The 20,162-nt window shown below is 49.8% G+C and overlaps 1 protein-coding gene across 1 annotated transcript; it reads left to right on the forward strand.

Annotated features, from left to right (window-relative positions):
- Positions 1 to 1,437: 1,437 nt before the first annotated feature.
- PLEK2 (pleckstrin 2) lies at positions 1,438 to 19,781 on the forward strand. The gene is made up of 9 exons (XM_012724347.1): positions 1,438 to 1,503; positions 13,093 to 13,257; positions 13,721 to 13,902; positions 15,090 to 15,181; positions 15,458 to 15,645; positions 15,785 to 15,886; positions 17,314 to 17,397; positions 18,242 to 18,320; positions 19,291 to 19,781. The coding sequence occupies exons 1-9, from the start codon at positions 1,462 to 1,464 to the stop codon at positions 19,416 to 19,418; spliced, it is 1,062 nt and encodes a 353-aa protein (XP_012579801.1). The 5' UTR covers positions 1,438 to 1,461; the 3' UTR covers positions 19,419 to 19,781.
- Positions 19,782 to 20,162: the final 381 nt, after the last annotated feature.

A 20,162-nucleotide genomic window follows, 5' to 3' on the forward strand; every position in this document is an offset into this window, starting at 1 on the left:
AGAGATGTTAGCTAGAGAAAAAGAAGCTAAAAAAATGTCCCATTCCATTGTCTCATGCCTTAGATTTGAGCCCAGCAAAATTTCTAAATTCATCTTTCCTCTATTCCAGATCATGAACATTCATGCTGCCTTGGAGATAAAACCTGAGCTTGTGTACCTTGGGCAGGTTATTTAACTGCTTGAGTTTCCCTTCCCTTGCTGAAAAAAATGGGGTCCTATCTTAACCCCCAAATGCCTCCAAACTGGAACTCACCTCAAGGGGTTGCTATGCAGTTAATAGAAACCTGGCACCCACTCCAGGCCTGGCTTCTGAGGGTGCTGAGCCGAAGGGTCTACGAGGCTAGGTTCAGTCTCGAGTGGAGTGGATGCCACATGGGTCCGGACTCGCTGGGAGCTATGAACAGACATTGGTCAGTGCGGGGGTGCTGAAGTGGGCCGTTCCCAGGGTGAGGGTGCCCACGTGCCCCTCCAGACTGGTTCTGACATGTCTGGTCTTCTGCCACCTCTAGCAATCTCTGGCCTTCTCTCCCCTTTTCGCATAAGGCCCGCCACACTGCAGAGCAAACAATGAATAAGTTTGGTCCTGCAAGTAACAAGACAGGACCAGTACGCCCTTCTCCTTTCGCTTCAGGCCTCCCCGGGGCCTGGTAGGACATGGGTGAGTCTGTGCTGAGTTAGAAGTTTGATGTTTTATTCATCATGATCTTTGGCACTTATTTTGATTAAAAGAAAGTCTGCATTATGATAATGTCTAGATCACTGAGGTGCCTGGCAGTCCCTTAGATCTTGCACCTAGTTTGTGGAATCTTCAGCTCTCTCTCTCTTTTTTTTTTTTTAAGGGGGAGGGAGTGTAATTCGGGGACAGAGGGCCCCTGCAGATTGTGACTGCCTCCCTAAAACTGTCACCAGCTAGCTGCAGCCAGAGGTCTGGTTCCACTCATCCGCCCCACCCCCATTTTCTTCCTTTCCCTTGGCATTTCTGTGGCATCACTGAGCTCAGGATGACCCTCATCTTTGAAGCCCTTTCCCTTTAGTTTAGCTCAAGACGTCGAGTGAGGGCTCTATACTAAGTATTAGGCAAGCACCTGGTTAAGCTGGGGGCACGGGCAGATCGGCAAAGACCAGAATAGTGAGAGGCACAGAGCATGCTGCGGGCACCTGGATGGGTACCTGCCTGCCGGTGGGTGAGAGAGAGGAGCGAAGTCCCCAGCCGGTGACGCAGGGCCAGACTCTGTAACCTGGGGGACAGCGCGGATGCCGCAGATGCCGCGGCTCCTACGCGGTGGCCACTTCAGGAATGCGATCTAGGAGATTTCCTGCCCGGGAGGCCCCAGGGCCTCTGGCTCTGGACGCGATCCAGGGAGGCGGCGCCGCGCGGGTCGGAGGCGCTTCCTGGGTGCACAGCCAGAGCAGCTCGAGCGGCCGGAGCCAGAAAAGGGGCCGCTGGCCGGTGCTGGCGGCATGGAGGACGGCGTGCTCAAGGAGGGCTTCCTCGTCAAGAGGGTGAGCGGGGCGGGAGCCCCTCCCGACATTGTCAGGGCCTGGGGCGCGCGCCAGCTCACCTGAGCCGGGCGCCCCTTCCCAAGCCCGGGCTCTGCGGGGCAGAACTCGCGTCCCTGCAGAGAGCCGGTGCACGGTGGCTGGAAGTCAGGTTTAGATGGAAAAGAGGGGTGAACAGACAGGCGAGGAGACCCCGGCTAGAATAATGTATGGAGTGTGGGTGGTCGCTGCCCAAGTGGGTATTTTAATTTAACCTCTTATTAAACTGCGAAGCGTGGAATAGCTAAATCTATGATAATGTATTAAAACAAGGCAAGTGTGCTCTGAAGCTCAGAGCTGCGTCCAGGTAATGCCTCCTCCATAACACGAGCAGGCAGGAAGCCCATGCTGCGTGCGTGCGGTGGGGGACTTTGTCTTCTTTATGCCTCCGCAACAGTCCTGCAGGGTCCTCAGAACCCCGACTCCCACCCTCTTTCACCGAGGAGAAAAAGAAGCTTGAAGAGGTCCAGCCCCATGCTCAGGATCTTGGAGCTAGTGGGTGATAGCGCAGGACTCAAACCTGCTCAGGTCTGTTCTTGTACTGGGTCTCGTTATCATTCTGTTACAGATGAACTAGTGGCAGAATGAGCAGATATCTTGCCCTGAGGCCAGGGCTAAGAACAGCTGAGAATGGAAAGCCCTATTCTTCCTCTTTCCCATCACCCCAGTTGGTCGTTCCCACGCCAAATAAGGGCCCAGACCAAAAAAAAAAAAAAAAAGGCTGGACACAAAGAATTAAGTGAGAAAATGAACCAAGAGTAACGGCAACAGGAAAATTAATATTTCAAACTTCTTTAACATTTTCATATTGAGGACCACAGTCACCTTTGGTGCTAACATAGTAACCGTGCATGCAGATGACTTAATCTAGGCCGGAGTCTTTTCTCTCCTCTACTGAGTTTAGGCTCTGAGGGGGATGGATGGAGAGCGTCAGGGCTCCTCTGCTGGTCCTGTCCCCTGGCTGTCCATCAGCCTGGGAGTCTCCAATAGCATTAGGTATGCGGGCAACGTAGCCATGTTATATACACTTATTGGATACAGGAGGGCGGGTGCGTTGTTTGCTCAAAACTAAGCATGAGTGATAGGAGGTGGATGCCAGATCAAAGGTCAGAATAGATAGAAACAGGTATGAAACTCAGCTGGCTGCCTTCATACCACAGAGATTCAAAGGCTAGACTGGTCCCTCATGGCTTCGAGAGGTAACTGCACCTCCAAGAGACAACCCATGGCAAAGTTCCACTTTCCTACAGCTCAGAAAGGGAGATGGAGCCTGAGAGCTGCTCAGGGGGGCTTTGGGGGCTCAGTTGACAGTGGGTCTGGCAGGATCCTAGGGAGAGCAACCCCTTAGCCAGGCCCTGTGTGTCTCCCGCTGTTTCTGGGGCATTACCTTACCTGGATCACTACCACCACCAGGTCATGGTGAAAATACCTGAAATTCATTCCAGTCAAACCCAAAGACCAGGTTTTAGCTAGACCCTTTCACAAACAGAGGCCACACCCTTTCTTGCAAGGTGCGGGAGGTGGCCTCCAAGTTCCTGTTGACACAAACCAGTCTTTCCTCTTCCTCAAATTCCCTTTCCTACTGGGTGGCAGCTGCTTTCCCTGAGTCCACTGGGGAAGCGGCAGGACTGTGGCTGTGGGACTCCATTTGCCTAGGATGTGTACAGCCCAGAGGTGAGGCAGGGCCTGAGTCAGGAGCCAGAGTACAGAACTGTCTTCAGGGGTGAGGGTGAAACAGGAGACAGGCAGGGGCATGAAGGAATTGGCCCTTAATCCAGACAAGAAAGAAACAATGCTCCAGGCAAAACACAGGAGTGAGCTTGGCCTGTCTTTAAAGGAGAAGGGGGAAAGAAGGGGGTGGGGTGGGGAGTGGGGGGTAGGTAGGATTGCTGTTCCTTTAAGAGGCACTTTCAGGTGTGGCTGCCCACTCTGGACTCCAACACTCAGAAAACGATAGATAGCATGCTAACACGCTTTGCCTGGAAACTTCACTTATAGGACTTGATCCCAAGGAAGTATGGGAAAAGCTCTACGAAAAAGTGTTCTGAAAATTACCTATGTGTCTCCCCAAATAAGCAAATGACTAAGTAAGTAGGTTATGGTTATGCAGATGTTTAAAATGTTTATAACCCAAAGCATAAAATGTAAAAGGTAGGAGTGAGATAAAATAAGCACAGGGGGAAAAGTGAGGAAGGGGTGGGGTCCAGAGGCCCTACTTCTGCAGCCAGCAGAGAGGGAGTCTTCCTGACCTTTGGGCTTCTGGTGCGTGTGGCCGCTCCCCAGTGCTCTGGGTCTGCGATATGCTGCTCTAACCCCTGCCTTCTGCCTGTGCGTTGAATTTCCAAAATTGCTTCTTTGTGTAAGGATACCAGCCATGATGACGGAGCCACCCAAATCCAGCATGACTTCCTCTTAACTGGTTACATCTACAAATACCTAATTTCCAGTTCAGATCAGAGTCACAGGTACTAGGGCGTACAGCTTCAACATTCCTTTGGTGGGGGGGTACTATTTGTCCCATGCCTAGAATCCTCTCTGTTTCTTCAGGATTGTAGGGTCTTGGGCAAGAACTTTCTGGGCCTCAGTTTCCTCACCTTTAAAGTACTGGAGTAGAATAGGCTGTAACTTGCTGTGCCTCCTCCTTCTTCCCTGGAAAGGAGCCTGGGAACTCCAAAACACTACTGGCCCCAGCCAGCTACTTACGGACAAGAAGCTTGGAGAGGAAGGAAAGTGTCCTCGTGGAAGGAAGTCTGGTTTTTATTCAGTTTACACCACATGCTTGTGGCCTCTGACCCACCTTGCCTGGTAACTCTGGCTCAGTGCCGGCTGCCCTCTGGGCATGCGGTGGCTTATCCGTGGCTCTGGGATAATGGCATCCTCCTTCCCATTTGGTGGATTACTACAGCAGTCTCCAAATTGAACTGCTAGCTCTTGGGTCCTGTTTTTACAGCTGTTCAGGCATGGTGTAGTCAAGCTGATCTTTTCCTCTTTTTTTAAAAGATTTATTTTATTTGGGGCCTCCGTGGTGGCACAACAGATTAAGCTGCAGCACTATCTGCAGCCACTGCAACATGAGTTCCATCCTCGGCCAGGGAGGTGACCCACATGGCGCACAGACCTCTCCTGTCTCTCCTGCTGCCCCCCTCAGCAGTGTATTTCGGTCAGTCCACCTATTGTGGCTCCCACTCTGTCTTTTGTGAATCCTCTCATTCCCCACACCTCTGGCCTATATCCCAGCTCTTGTATGCATAGATAAATAAATCTTATTTTTAAGATTTATTTTATTTATTCATGCATACAACAGCTGGGGGATAGGCCAGAGAGGTGGGGTGTGTTTGTTTGTGTGTGAGAGAGAAGATTCACCAGAGACAGAGTGGGGAGCAGAATAGGCAGATTGAATGAAATACACTGCTAAGGGGAGCAGTGAGTGAGACAGGAGAGATCTGTGCCATGTGGGTCAGCTCCCTGGCCCCTGGTCAGAGATTAAAGTTATGCTTCAGTGACTGGTGATAGCTTCATAGTGCTAAGACTTAACCCCTTGCACTACCAAGGGCACCCCCCAGGCTGATCTCCTTAATACGAGAACTTAAACTTGTGACCCTTTTACTTAAAAGTCTTCAAGGGGACCCTCTGCTCACAGTATAAAGATCCATCAAGATCCATCTCTCCAACATGGAACCTGGCGTTGACTGGGCCCTTACCACTTTCCCCACCCCTTCTCCAAGGTCTCTGAGTCTGAACCCAAGAGAACAACTTGAAGTTTCCCAAAAGTGGAGGTGGTTTTCTGCCCCATCTCCCTTCCTACCTTCCTGACCTGGCTAACTCCATGCAGCCCTCAGGACTTGACCTCAGACTCTTCCCAGAGTCTGTCAAACCCACTCCACCTTTTCTGAGCGCCTTCTTCAGTCTTCCTTGGGCTTTTCCTGTGCCCTATTTTAGTTACCTATTGTTATGTGATGATTACCCCACAGCTTAACATCTTAAAACAACAAAAGTATTTTTCACAAGGTTGCTTAAGCTCAGGTAGCCGCAAAGAGCTCAGCAAAGAGCTCAGCCTCACGATTCTCTCATGCAGCTGCAGTCAGTGTAGCCCAGCACAGTAGCCACTGCAGGGGTGACTGGTGGATGAGACACTGCCAGGCTCCCTGGCATGACTGGTGGCTGGAGGCCACCCTTTGAGTCTCCCTGTGGTGTTGCTTATATGTGGGAGGTGACTTGTAACAGAACTCAAGATCAGGAGAAGGAAGGAAGTGAGAGGAAAGACAGAGCTAGAGAGACAAAGGGGTGATGGAGTATTTACTTATTTTTTTATGCATACAGAACTGGGGTACAGGCCAGAGGTGTGGAGGGTGAGAGGATTCACCAGAGACAGAGTGGGGAGCAGATCAGGCAGGCTGACTGAAATATATTGATGAGGGGAGCAGTGGGTGGGTCAGGAGAGGTCTGTCATGCCATGTCAGCTCCCTGGCCCTCCCTGGCCTGGGATGGAACTTATTTCTGCAGTGGCCTTGGAGAGTTTCATAGTGCTGTGCTTTAACCCGTTGTGTCACCAGGGAGAGCTCGGTGATAGAGTCCTTTTTTTTATCTTTTTTAAACGTATTTATTTATCTATTTATTATAATATAATAGTTTATTTTTTTTTAAAGATTTATTTATTCATACAGAACTGGGGTACAAGGCCAGAGATGTGGAGGGTGAGAAGATTCACCAGGGACAGAGTGGGAACAGAACAGGCAGATCGACGAAGTACACTGCTGAGGGGAGCAGCGGGCGGGTCAGGAGAGGCCTGCCGCGCCATGTGGTCACCTCCGGGGCAGGTGGGGATCGAACTCATGCGGAAGTGGATTTAGCTTCTCAGTGCTGTGCTTTAACCTGCTGTGCCACCAGGGAGGGCCTATAATAGTTTATTTTTACGTCATTTTGTACATTTTTTTTTTTTCCATCTCAATTGTAATCCCCATGGGTTTCCCATCACCGAGTCACCCGTGTGCCAGGTGATGGAACCTTTAATGATGTCATGTCAGAACTCACTGACCACCACTTTCAGTATTCCCTTGCTCAAACAGATCATGTGCAGATCATGGGTGTGACTGCCAGTAGGCTAGGGACCCCACTGCTCTGAGTGGGGTTGAAAGTTTTGGTGCAGTTAAGAGATGGAGAGAGTCAGGCAAAGTTTCTGATGGGCAGGAACTTTACTGTATTCCTGGGCGAGGTTCACCGACCGCCATGGGGGTTGGAGAAGTTGCTGGGGAGCACAGGTAAGCTTTTATAGGGCATGGAAGTTGCTTTTTCAGAAACTGAATCATCAATGACGCTTGTCAGTTCCCGAAATGCAGGCAGTTTCCAGAATTTAGGAGGCTCAAGATTAGGAGGCTCCTGGTATGCAGACAGTAACAGCCCCAGATTCAAGGTTTCTGCTTCCGCCTTGCCCAGCCACCTTGACCTTACATGGGTCATTGTTCTCCCCACTGTTTTGGGTCAGAAATTGGTTCATCTTTGTGACTCTGCTGCCAGCACAGTCTTCGGAGCAGTAGAATTGAGTTATTGGTTGTTGAATAAGTAGATAAATGAATGAATACTTTCCGCAATCATCTCATCAGGCTTTTTGTTTACTTGGCTTTAAATTCATTTTTCCATTATAAAAACACATATGCATATTTAAAAAATAGAACAGTAGTACTCCAGGGTGCAAAATGAAAAATAAGTTTCCATTCTTACTGCCCTGTATTCAGTTTTAGTCCCTGGGGGAGATGACTGTTAACATTTCTGGGGTATCCTTCTAGACATTTTCTAAAATAGTCACTAGAGTTCTTTTTAGGTATTTACATGAAGCCAACCAAGTAAATCAAAGTGTTGTGCCCAGGTCAAAGAGCATTTTGTGACTTCAGATAACTCAGACTCAGGGTCTGACATTGTGGGGTCCCACCAGTGGCTGCTCCCACCATCTGTTAAGACCAGAAGCTCCCCCCCCCCACCAGTCACACTGGTGCCCATTATAATGCCTGAATAGTTTACATTTCCTTTTTAGCATAAGCAATGATCCTAAAGTATCTTGAGACACAAAGCCTTTTTCATATTCTAGATTATTTACTTAGCTCAGGTCCCAGCAGTGGAATTATTAGGTGGAAGATTTTGAACATTTTTATGAAAGTCACCAGCTGCTTCAAGTTTTCTACCCACTAAGTTCATCCTTGCTCATCAGCCCTCTTCCACCTCTCTCCTTTGCGCTCAGTGGGGTTTCGCAGTTGCTCCTAACACCTGTCACTCTAGTGAGTTTGAACAGAAGGGATTTCACGGAAGATAATAAATCCTGAAGACACCTGAAGTAATTCAGGTGTCTTCGGGAGGGCCAAGGCCCCCACGAGGGTGCTATACCGCAGAGCTGCACAGTCAGACATGCCCAACAGCACTCTAGCGTTTCCAGTGGAAATATCACTGCTGACACTGTTTGTCACTTGTCCCTGGTAACTCTAGGGGCTGGGTGGCAGAAGAACCTGTTCTTCCACACTGTTGTTGCCAAATGTGCTGTTTTCTCACGTCTGGTTGCTGCCAAACTTGCATTGTTGCCCCATGCGTGGGATGGCAGAAACTCGGTCCCCTGCCTATTCCTTAGTGCCAGGGGACCTGAATGGTATCTTTATTTTTGAAAGATTTATTTATTTATGCATGCAAAAACTGGGTGTAGGCCAGAGGTGCAGGCAGTGAGTGGATACACAGAGACAGAGTGGGGAGCAAAACAGGCAGATCGACGAAGTACACTGCTGAGGGGAGCAGCGGGTGAGACGGGAGGGGTCTGCTGTGCCATGTGGGTCGCCTCCCTGGCTGGGATGGAACTTGTGCTGCAGTGGTTGATGCTAGCTTGATAGAGAGGAGACTAACCCCTGTGCCACCAACGAGGCCCTCCCTGTTATCTTTTTTTTCTTATTACAAAAGTTTATTTTTACATCATTTTGTACATTTTTTTTTTTCCATCTCGATTGTAATCCCCGCGGGTTTCCCATCACCAAGTCACCCGTGTGCCATCACCATAATCCTGTGCATTTCTCTCCCCCCTACCCCCCCGTTTTTGATCCCATTCCCCACTCCTCCCCCACAAAATGTCTCTGGTATATGGTTGTTCATTATTTTTGTTATTTTCTCTCCTGGTCCATTATACTCCTGCTGTGAGTGAAACCATCCGGTATTTTTCTTTCTCTTTCTGGCTTATCTCACTAAGCACGATCTTTTCCAGCTCCATCCAAGTTGCTGCAAAAGACATGTGTTTCTCTTTTTTGGTTGCTGAGTAATATTCCATTGTATATATGTACCACATCTTTTTTATCCAGTCATCTATTTTTGGGCATTTGGGCTGCTTCCATGTTTTTCCAATTGTAAATAAAGCAGCAATAAACATGGGGGTGCAGGCATCTTTTTCAATCAGTGTTTTTGTGTCTTTTGGGTAGATACCTAGGAGTGGGATTGCTGGGTCGTAGGGAAGCTCCATGTTTAGCAGTTTGAGGAACCTCCAAACAGTTTTCCATAGTAGTTTTCTCCCTGTATTCTTTTAATGCTCAATATCTGCTGGTTACACCAGTTCCTACCAACTCCAGCCATGTTTCTCCTGTCCCCGTGGGGAGTGTTTGCTGGGGCTGCTGTAACAAAGCACCACAGTCAAACAACAGAGATTTGTTTCCCCACAGCTGTGGGAACTGGAGTCTAAGATCCAGGTATCATTGGTTTGGCTGCTTCTGTGCCTCTGTCCTCAGCTTCATCTAGCCACTTCTTGCTGTGTCCTCACAGGGCCTTTCCTGTGTGTGCACATCCGGGTGTCTCTGGGTGGTCGTCATACTTTCTCATCTTAAAAGGACAATCAGGGGCCCTCCCTGGTGGTGCAGCGGGTTAAAGCACAGCACTAAGAAGCTATCACAGTCACTGCAGCATGAGTTTGACCCCCAGCCAGGGAGCTGACCCACATGGCCTGGCAGACCTCTCCTGACCCGCCCGCTGCTCCCCTTAGCAGGGTACTTCATCAATCTGCCTGTTCTGCTCCCCACTCTGTCTCTGGTGAATCCTCTCACCCCACACCTCTGGCCTGTACCCCAGTTCTGTATGCATAAATAAATAAAATCTATTTTTTTAAATAATTTTTTTTAAAAGATTTATTTATTCATACAGAACTGGGGCACAGGCCAGAGATGCGGAGGGTGAGAGGATTCACCAGAGACAGAGTGGGGAGCAGAACAGGCAGATCGATGAAGTACACTGCTGAGGGGAGCAGCGGGCGGGTCAGGAGAGGTCTGCCACGCCATGTGGTCACCTCCGGGGCAGGCGGGGATCGAACTCATGCGGAAGTGGCTTTGACTTCTTTAGTGCTGTGCTTTAACCCGCTGCGCCACCAGGGAGGGCCATAAATAAAATCTGTTTTAAAAGCTTTATTTAGGAGCCTCCCTGGTGGTATAGGGGTTAAAGTCTCAGTGCTGTTAAGCTGTCACCAGCCACTGTAGCCTGAGTTCAATCCCTGGCCAGGGAGTGACCCACATGGCACAGAACTACTGCTCCCCTCCCCTCAGCAGTGGACTTCAGTCACCTCTGGCCTACATCCTAGTTCTTATATGCATAAATAAAGGAAACTAATATTTTTTTTAAAAAAAGTTTTATTTAGTTGCTCTGATGAAGTCTATTTGGGCACAGGGCAATACTCACACAGAGAGTATTTGTGCAACCTCTGGCTTCCTGACAGCACTCAGTACACTGAGCATCATCGTGGCATCTATGCATAAGAACTGGGGTACAGGCCAGAGGTGCGGGGGTGATGAGAAGCTTCACCAGAGACAGAGTAGGGAGCAGAACAGGCAGATCAATGAAGTACACTGCTGAGGGGAGCAGCGGGCGGGTCAGGAGAGTCTGCAGCGCCATGTGGGTCACCTCCAGGGCGGGATCGAACTCGCACTGAAGCAGCTACGGCCAGCTTGCAGTGCTGCGTCCTTACCCGTTGCATCACCAGGGAGGGCCCAATAAATAAATCTTAAAAAAAAAATAAAAGTAGGACCATCAGGTTGGAGGAGGGCTCATCCAACTGTCTTACTTTAAGCAAGTCACCCAGTTAAAGTTCCTCTCTCCAAAGAGTTGTGGCCCGAGTAGTGGGGGTTAGGGCTTCAACATACAGATTTTTTGCTTGGAGGTAAAGGAAGGTGGGAGGGCTGAGGTGGCAGACAGATTCAGCCCATATCATCTCTGTGTCAACATTTAAGATCATCCTGTGCTCTCCCTTTCTTCACCTCGTGCCAGCCCCTCTCCTCTCCCTGCACAACCTTGTGCGCCAGTGAATTCGGGGATTGAGGGTCCCAGAACCCCCAAGAATTGATCTCTGTTCTTGTCTTGGTGAGAAAAGAATTCAGTGTTGAAATGAGAGTTGCAGAAAGCCATGAGATTTGTTGATAGATAACCCACTGGTGGCGCAGTGAGTTAAAGCACAGCACTGAGCAGCTTAAGCCACTTCCACATGAGTTCGATCCCCGCCTGCCCCGGAGGTGACCACATGGCGCGGCAGACCTCTCCTGACCCGCCCGCTGCTCCCCTCAGCAGTGTACTTCCTCCATCTGCCTATTCTGCTCCCCACTCTGTCTCTGGTGAATCCTCTCACCCTCCGCATCTCTGGCCTGTACCCCAGTTCTGTATGAATAAATAAATAAATCTAAAAAAAAAAAAAAAAGAGGGAGTGCAGAAAGCTCTCTGAGCAGAGAGGGATTCTGAGAGGGTAGACACTGAGGGGCCAGTGCATGCTTACATGTGTAGAGTGGGCAAGGAGTCGGGGCTTGGCCTCTGGACACCACCAGGTTGTTTCTCTTGTTGGCTGGCTGGGTCCGTGAGGTCTCCCAGGTTACCACAGCCCTCTGAGTCCTCCCACTGCCTTGGCCCATTGCTTTAGCATCGTGCTGTTGTGTTTGTTGGTGTCTGAATATTCAATTTTTAATTGAGTTGGGGGCATCCTCCTGGCCCTAGGATTGTTTGCAGTTAGACTGATGAGTGAACCTAGGCCCCCTGGGCATGGGGACACCCTCATGGTTCCCATTGATCATTCAGACTGGTAAATGGGCTTGGGCTTGGGGCACCCTGTTCCTAAGGCTCCCATACCCATTCCTCATTCACTAGCAATATACTGCTGTGCTGCCTCAGACCCCCCCAGTTAGGTGTCACTAGGAAAGGGCACTGGAGTCTGGCCATCCAGAGAGCAGCAGAGACCCCTGGTTGCTGAGGAGTCAGAGAACGTCTTCTCTGGCAATAGACATGTGTGCCCGCGATATGGCTATTCTGTGTGGGCTCTGAGGACAGGGCAGAGTACAGAGCACAGCTGTCAAATTCTGTTTGGCTACGATAGCCCCCTCATGTGAACAGCTTGACCACCACAGAGCAAGATGAGATATAGGCAGGTTAATGAACTCTTGTCAGATGTCTTTTTAAAAGATTTATTTAGGGCCCTCCCTGGTGGCACAACAGGTTAAAGCACAGCACTATGAATCTATCTGAAACCACTGCAGCACAAGTTCAATCCCTGCCCCAGAGGTGACCCACATGGCGTGGCAGACCTCTCCTGTCTTGCCCGCTGCTCCCCTCAGCAATGTACTTCAGTAGATCTGCCTGTTCTGCTTCCTGCTCTGTCTTCGGTGAATCCTCTCACCCCCTGCACCTCCGGTCTGTACACCAGTTCTTATTTCCATAAATACATAAAATCTATTAAAAACAGTTTAATTTAGGAGCCTCCCTGGTGGTGCAATGGTTAAAGTCTCAGTCAGTGCTATCAAGCTGTTACCAGCCACTGTAGCCTGAGTTCAATCTTTGTGCAGGGAGTGACCCACATGGCACAGACCTCCCCTGACCCGCCCGCTGCTCCCCTCAGCAGTGTATTTCGTGATCTGCCTGTTCTGCTCCCCACTCTGTCTCTGGTGGGGCCTCTCACCGCCCCCGCACCTATGGCCTGTACCCCAGGCCATAGCTGACAACATATATATTCAGGATATATTCTCTTTTTTTGTAGGAGATACATGATAAAATAGACAGAAGATAATAATAAATCTTTTTAAAAAATCAGTAGTCATTGAAAAGCTTTCCATCTCTTTATGTCTTGATCTGCGTCTTAATAGAATCTTACAGTTTTCATTGTATAAGTACTTTACATCCTTGGTTAGGACAATGCTTTATGGAAAAAAATATGATTCTGAGCTCGGTCCTTTGACTATTAAGGACACAATGGGACAATTGGTGTAATGTGAATGAGCTTCGTAGAATGAATAGCTGACAACAATATATTCAGGATATATTCTCTTTTTTTGTAGGAGATACATGATAAAATAGACAGAAGTAACGGTGCAGTGTTAAAAATTCATCTTGAAGAGTTCTCAAAAAATCTTTATATTATCCTTCACTTTTTCTCTGAATTGAAGTTATTTCGAAATAAAATGAAGCAACAAGCGATAACCAGAGAGCGCGAGAAGGCGCCCCCTGTTGGAGGGTCGTTTCGGCGCACCGTCTGCGCGCCTGGGCCACTCACAGCAGGGCTCTCCCGTCTATCCCCAGGGCCACATTGTCCACAACTGGAAGGTGCGGTGGTTCACCCTCCAGCAGAACACGCTGCTGTACTACAAGCTCGAGGGGGGCAGGAAAGTGATGCCTCCCAAGGGCCGCATCCTGCTGGACGGCTGCACCATCACCTGCCCTTGCCTGGAGTACGAAACCCGACCAGTAAGTGGGGCCCTGCTTGCCAGCTGCTCCCTGCCCTGATGCTCCCACCCTGGCCTGATGGGTGAAGGCGGTGTGGGTAATGGGAAGAACTGAGCCTCGAGAAGCCTGGGTTTTAATCCTGGCAACACCACACACCAGGTGTCTGACTGTGGACAAGTAGCCGAACCTCTTCTGAACCTGCTTTATCTGTAAAATGGTACAAAATGATGCCACCTGCCTATTGCTATGGTTGTGATGATGATTTCTAAGGTAATGATGGTCTGTCAAAACACCGTGGCCTCGGGGCGGCTCTGGTCCAGGGGAAGGCTGCCTCACAGGCAGGCGCGCCTGTCACTTGGAGTCCAAGCCAGTCTTTAAAGACACCGGCTGGGGAAGGCCAAGGGTCTGGGCTTTGGCCACTGGCCCAGCAGGCTTTTGCCTCGGGGCCTCGGAGTGCTGGTCTGATCATCTGTCTTGCCCACAGCTCCTCATTAAACTGAAGACTCGAACATCCACGGAGTACTTCCTGGAGGCCTGTTCTCGAGAGGACAGAGACGCATGGGCCTTTGAGATCACAGGGGCCATTCATGCTGGGCAGCCGGGGAAGGTCCAGCAACTCCACATATTGAAAAACTCCTTCAAGCTGCCCCCTCACATCAGCCTGCAGTTAGTGCCTGGCTGGACCCAGCCCCTCCCACCGCCTGGCTTTGCTTCAGCAGCTTCTGTCCGTGTGGCCTGGGCCTGGTGGACAAACTCCTGGGGCAGGGGGGTCCTGTTGCTACTCAGCCTGCCCCGTACCTTGTGCTTCCGCCCTCTGCTGCCTCTGGCCTGCTCCTACTGCTTTCTCTGCCTGGAAGTGGTCCTGCCTCTGTCCCCCTGCTGTTTGGGCCTCTGCTGTTTCTAACCAGCTCTGTGACTTGAGACCCTCATCCAGTTTTAGCCAGAGTGCTCAGGGTTGTGTCACAGCTTCCGAGAAACTCCATCACCAAATCATTGGTCTTGATCTCAGCCTAGGGTTCTGGTAGCGGTAGTCTTTTTGTTCTGTGGGTTCCTCATTTATTCATTCACCCATTCCGCAAACAGTTCCTGAGTGTCTACTGTATGTCCCACACTGCACTAGGTGCCCCTGGGAATAAATAAGGTTTCATCTCAGGGATTTTCCAGCCCAAGTACACAAATGAAAGATGAGAAAAGAACGTCCATGTTGGCAGGAATGATCTCACAGGACAGAAGGGGGAGCAGGTCAGTGGTGGAGGCAATACTGTATAAAGCAGGACACATGCAAAGGCTTGCCATGGAAACTGAGATGCAGCCCATCTGCAGGAAATACCCCTGACCTCCCAGGCAGAGAAACTCACACCCGAGAAGACATGGCATGAGACCACTCTTGGGTTCACCCAGAAAAATGCAAGCCAGGCCCTGAAATCTTGGTTGTACATCCCAGGTGTTGCTAAGCCATGGGGGTCCCAGGGCGGATCAACAGTAGCTGGGACTGATTTCAGGCGAAGAGAGACTTTGAGAAGTAGCTGGCGGCGTTTAAACTTAAGGCAGAAGATCGCAGAGTCTACGGTACATCCTTTTGTTTTTCAATGAAAAGTCACAGCTCTTTCATTTTCCTACCAGAGTAATGCCTGTCTAGCTTGGAAATGCTAGAACGGTTAGATGAGCAAAGGGAAGAAATGCCCCCGGGTTGCACCTCCCGCATTCTGATCTGAACCCCTCTCTTTCTTGGCCGCGTGTGGAGTGCCACCTGCCCCTTGCTGTGCGCCCTTAGCAGTGGCCCTGGGATGCTGCCCCATACTTGTCCCTGTGACGAGGACCCCCCACCCCCTTCTCGCCTTGCTCCCCTGCAGCCGCATTGTGGACAAGATGCATGACAGCAGCACTGGAATCCGGCCGAGCCCCAACATGGAGCAGGGAAGCACCTACAAAAAGACCTTCATAGGTGAGCCTCCCCTCTGAGTAGCCGGGCTGGGCTGTGGAAATCTGGGTCATGGAGACTTGGGGCTCGGCCATGTGCTTGGCGTCAGAGAGCCAGCTGACCGTGGTAGCCACACTTGGGTCGCACCTCTGTGCAGCAGGTGTAACCTCTAGTCTGCTCTGAGGTAGAGCCCCCAGGCGGCTCAGGAGCAAGGTCACTGAGGTTACAGCCGCGTATCCTGAGGCAGCTGGTTTGCAGCCTGACATGTCCCTTCACCGGAGTGCCTTTGTCCCAATGCAGGCTCCTCCCTGGTGGACTGGCTCATCTCCAACAACTTCTCAGCCAGCCGCCTGGAAGCCGTGACCCTTGCATCCATGCTCATGGAGGAGAACTTCCTCAGACCAGTGGGCTCCCGCAGCCTGGGGGCCATTCGCTCTGGGGATCTGGCTGAGCAGTTCCTGGATGACTCCACGGCTCTGTACACTTTTGTAAGTTAGACAGTGGGTTTCTTTTATCAACAGGTTATAGGGAAGAGACAGCAGGGTGAGGCCAGGGGTCTGCCGTCCAGGCGAGAGGAGTGGAGTGGGGTTCTGTATTGTAAGAGTCTTGCATCCTCCTTTCCACTAGGCCGAGAGCTACAAGAAGAAGACCACCTCCAAGGAAGAAGTCAACCTTAGCTCGGTGGAGCTCAGCGGCACTGTGGTCAAACAAGGCTATCTGGCCAAGCAGGTGTGGCTTCCTCAGGGCAGGGAGCCCTCCTTGTGCTCTTCCAGGCTCTCGCCGCCCCCCTCTCCAGACTCCTGTCAGATCCAGGAGGGATCTGCTCAAACGCTCAAACGCAGGGAGGCAGCAGTGCCTCCATAGGGGGCCAGGCTGAAACTTCCAGAAGGCACTTGTATGGGCAGAACCTGGGGGAGTGTGGGAGCCCAGGTATAGCCGTGGGAAGCAGGCAGAGGGTGTGAGCACCACCCCTCACTCACAAGCCCAGACGTGGGGTGTCCGGGAAAAGGGCACGCACAGGAATCACATTGCAGAGCATCACAGCCCACTTCATACATTTGTCTGGAAAGGCGCTGCCAGCTGAGAGGGTGTTTTGCGTATTGGAGTGCTACTCCCTGAGACATCCAGGAGTCTCTCTCCTTGTGTAGGGATCTGCACAACCCTCGATGGACTTTCTGAACTAAAAAAGACAAGTATTTTCTCCGCCTACCACAGCTGGTCTAAGATGAGATGCTATCCACAGTGAGAGCCCGGTGTTAGCACAGTGACCCCTGTGCTCAGCTAGCCACGCTAATCAGGCAGAGCCACGTCGCCATGTGACTGCCTGAGCACAGAGCCGTGGTATGAAAGCATCGTCCAGTCATAGCATGTGAGGTGAAAGGGGCCTTCTGCACGGTGCTCGGGTTTGTAGGTGCATGGTGCATGTGTGTGCCCATGGGCCTGCGCCGTGCAGCGCTCACCACTCCGTGCCACTTCTGCTGGGCACCCAGCAGGGGCAGGGGCTGTCCTTGTCACCTGCTTCTTGCACAGCAGGCTCTCGGTTGGGTCTGGGGTACCTTGCCACCATGCAAGGGCCCTGCTTCTGCTGGATCTGACAGGAGTCTGGAGAGGGGGGCGGCGAGAGCCTGGAAGAGCACGAGGAGGAGGCTCGAGGGACCTGGGACTTGCAGACTGGAAGCCTGGGAAGCTTTGAGGGGGGGCTGTTGTGTGAAACTGGAGCGTCACATGCTAATACCTGGCCTTTAAATTTTAACATATAAATTGTTCATTTTTCTTTTTCTGATGCAGAATGTTAAAGTGGTTTTATTGTGTGTGTGTGTGTGTGTACACGCACCTGTGGGTTTTTGGATTAAGCTGACACTTAAATGTTGGTATCCTGGGGTCCAGTTCACTCCTGCTGCCTCCTAGTGGTCCTGAGTGATGTCTGGGTCCTGCTCCCTTTTCCTTCAGCACTGAACCTCCTTGGCCCTGTCAACTCAAATGAATGTGACAGTGATGTTGCTAAAGTCCACCATTATCACTGCAATCCTCGGGGGTCCTGCCTCACTGAGGAAAGTGGTCCCCCGGGAGCAGGCTGGCTCTGAGAGCTAGCCAGTGGAAATGCAGGAAGAGACGGCACCGATGTCAGTGATGAGCCTTGAACTCTCTTTGTCCAGGGGCACAAGAGGAAAAACTGGAAGGTGCGACGCTTTGTCTTGAGGAAAGACCCGGCTTTCCTGCACTACTACGACCCTTCCAAGGTGAGTGGGGGGCCTACGAACCTGCCTCTGAGTGTCCGTGTCTTCTGAGCGCAGCACGCAGTTGGCTGTGCCTCCTTTCTCTCAGCTCCCACACTGATGCCGCCCACCGTGCCTGTTCATCCATGCTTCTCCTATCTCTGTTCCACAATGTTGCCACCTGCGACACCTGCCCTCAGTCCCTGTGGGAGGAGACGTCACTAAGGCGTCATTATGTCAAGGGGAAAAGCATCTTTGTGTTTCTCTGAAAGTGTTGAGTGGTTGGGGAGCGTGAGGCTGATAAAGAGACTTAACAAGAGCGTCCCAGACTCTTCCCTCCTGTGGGCCAAGAACCCCTGGATCCTGCCACCTCAGTTTCTCCCCGCCAATGTTTTGAAAATTTCTTTTTTTTACAATATAGTCCAAACACCGTTTACTAGTTTCCTTGTGTTTTTCCCTAGTTGGTCAAAGAATTGCTATTCTGAGTTTCAGAGAGCATGGGCTTTTCATTCTTTTTGGACATTTTTTATGCCACTGAACTTCAGTCAGAAATCTCCACCCTGTGCCCAGAGCATGGAGCCACTTTGGGCCAGGCAAGACCACAGGGAGGGCCCAGGACCCGGATGCTGGTTATGAAATGAAGCCTGAACTGGTGAATAATAACTTGGCAAAGTGATGTCTAAGTTCAGCTTCACCTGATGTTACAATAAGTCTGACTTATTTTGCTGATAACTACCTAAGGGTAGTTATCACTCAGGTGATGTTTGATAATGTGTAATAATAATGATGTGTAGGAGTAATAGGTGAGAGTGTAACTCTTTCCTTTTGTGCATTCACACATCCCTAACCGAGACTCTTTCTTTTGTAGGAGGAGAACCGGCCAGTGGGTGGGTTTTCTCTTCGTGGCTCACTTGTGTCTGCTCTGGAGGATAATGGTGTTCCCACTGGTAAGATGTGACTTCCATCCTATCTCAAGGATTTTGGGCTTCACTTCTGCACACTCAGTAAAGCTCTGCTGAGTTATGGGAGCCAAGTTGGGCTTTGTCAGACACAAAGAATGATGTGTGTGTGTTTTAGAGATTTACTTATTTATGCATGCATGCAAGAATTGGGGTACAGGCCAGAGGTACGGGGTATGGGAGAGGTGAGAGGATTCACCAGATAGAAGTCTCAGAGTGGGGAAGCCAAACAGGCAGACTGATTCAAATATCTGCTGAGGGGAGCATTGGTCGGGACAGGTCTGCTGTGCCACGTGGGTCACCTCCCTGGCTGGGGATCAGCTCATGCTGCAGTGGCTGCAAATAGTGTCACAGTGCTGCACTTAACGCCTTGTGTCACCAGGGAGACCCAGAATGATGTGTTTTGAAACCAATTTCAGAATCACTGTAAAGGGTGTGTGGGATATTTTAGTTTTCACTACAATTAAATAATTCTTGTCCTTAATATCCACTCTGCTTCCCACTCAGATCCTGTACTTACTGACTCATAAGTTTCCACCCAAGAATATAGTACATAGGGGTTAGCAACAGTCTAATATCTATTATTACACTAAGGCAGGATGATGGTGTATTATTTGCATTTCATGACTATGGAAATTGAGGCTCCACTTAAGTCAAATCCCAAATCTCTACCTGCTTCTAACATAAACATACTAGACTCTTTAATGTTACTGAAACTGTAGCTCTGTGGTCAACACAGGAGATAAGCCAAAAAGGCTTCTAAGAATGTCCAGACCTACCACTGATAGCTTTTAAGGCACAGGCGAGGGAACAGGAAAAGCTTGTGCCTGGTGGGATTGCTTAACCAAATACATTTGTTGTCAGCAAAATGTCACGTGTTCCTATTTGTCTCAATTATGAATTTCACCTGGTTCCAGCTGCAGACATATTCACTCACCGAGTTTTTTTTCCTGCCTAGGAGTTAAAGGGAATGTCCAGGGAAATCTCTTCAAAGTGATTACTAAGGATGACATACACTATTATATCCAGGCCAGCAGCAAAGCTGAGCGAGTTGAGTGGATTGAAGCTATCAAAAAGTTAACGTGACAGGGTTCTCAGAGAACAGGACCGGGATTCTTCTACTGGATGACACAGACGGATTCCCTGGATAAAGACTTTTGACTTCTTTGTATATTTTGTACTGCTCTGGAGTGAGACAAAGTCCCTCAGATTACAATCCTTCCCTACCTTAACAATGCCGAGCACCTGACTTCTGCCCATCACAGCATCTTCCGGCAGCAACGTAGGTTTTTCCTTTTTGCAACACTTAACTCGTCATGTTGTGCTAATAAAATTAGTCTCATGAGGGTTCTCTCCTGTGAAATGTCAACTCTTGACTCACTTGGAATAAACATTGGCATGTTTCTAGCTATTCCAATTTCTGCATAAGCTTTCATGCTTGAGGCTATATAAATTATGCAAACTAATTATGGAAATATCTCAAGTGATCTGTAAGATATGCTTCATCTTAAAGTGGGGGTGCTGGTAAAATTTTGACTCAACAGAGAATACAGTTTTGCTCTAGAAAATAAATGTGCCTAAGTACCAAACATTGCAGAAAAGAAATCATGAACTTGGCTCTCCAAGATTAGCCACACATACAAAAAAAAAAAAAGGTATAATTTTAGCTGTGAAAATGGTGTTCAGAAAGTGATGGCCAGCAAAACCTGCTAAAGGACAGGAGCAGGTGTTGTTGAAATGACAGAAGGGAAAATATCTGCGGCATGAAAATGAGGTTCTAAAGTAAGCATCAACTGAGACAAATATGTACCAAGATACTTAACCAGTCAA

Source organism: Condylura cristata, unplaced genomic scaffold (assembly GCF_000260355.1).
Source record: "Condylura cristata isolate star-nosed mole 26May11 unplaced genomic scaffold, ConCri1.0 scaffold00013, whole genome shotgun sequence".
Classification (NCBI taxonomy): domain Eukaryota; kingdom Metazoa; phylum Chordata; class Mammalia; order Eulipotyphla; family Talpidae; genus Condylura; species Condylura cristata.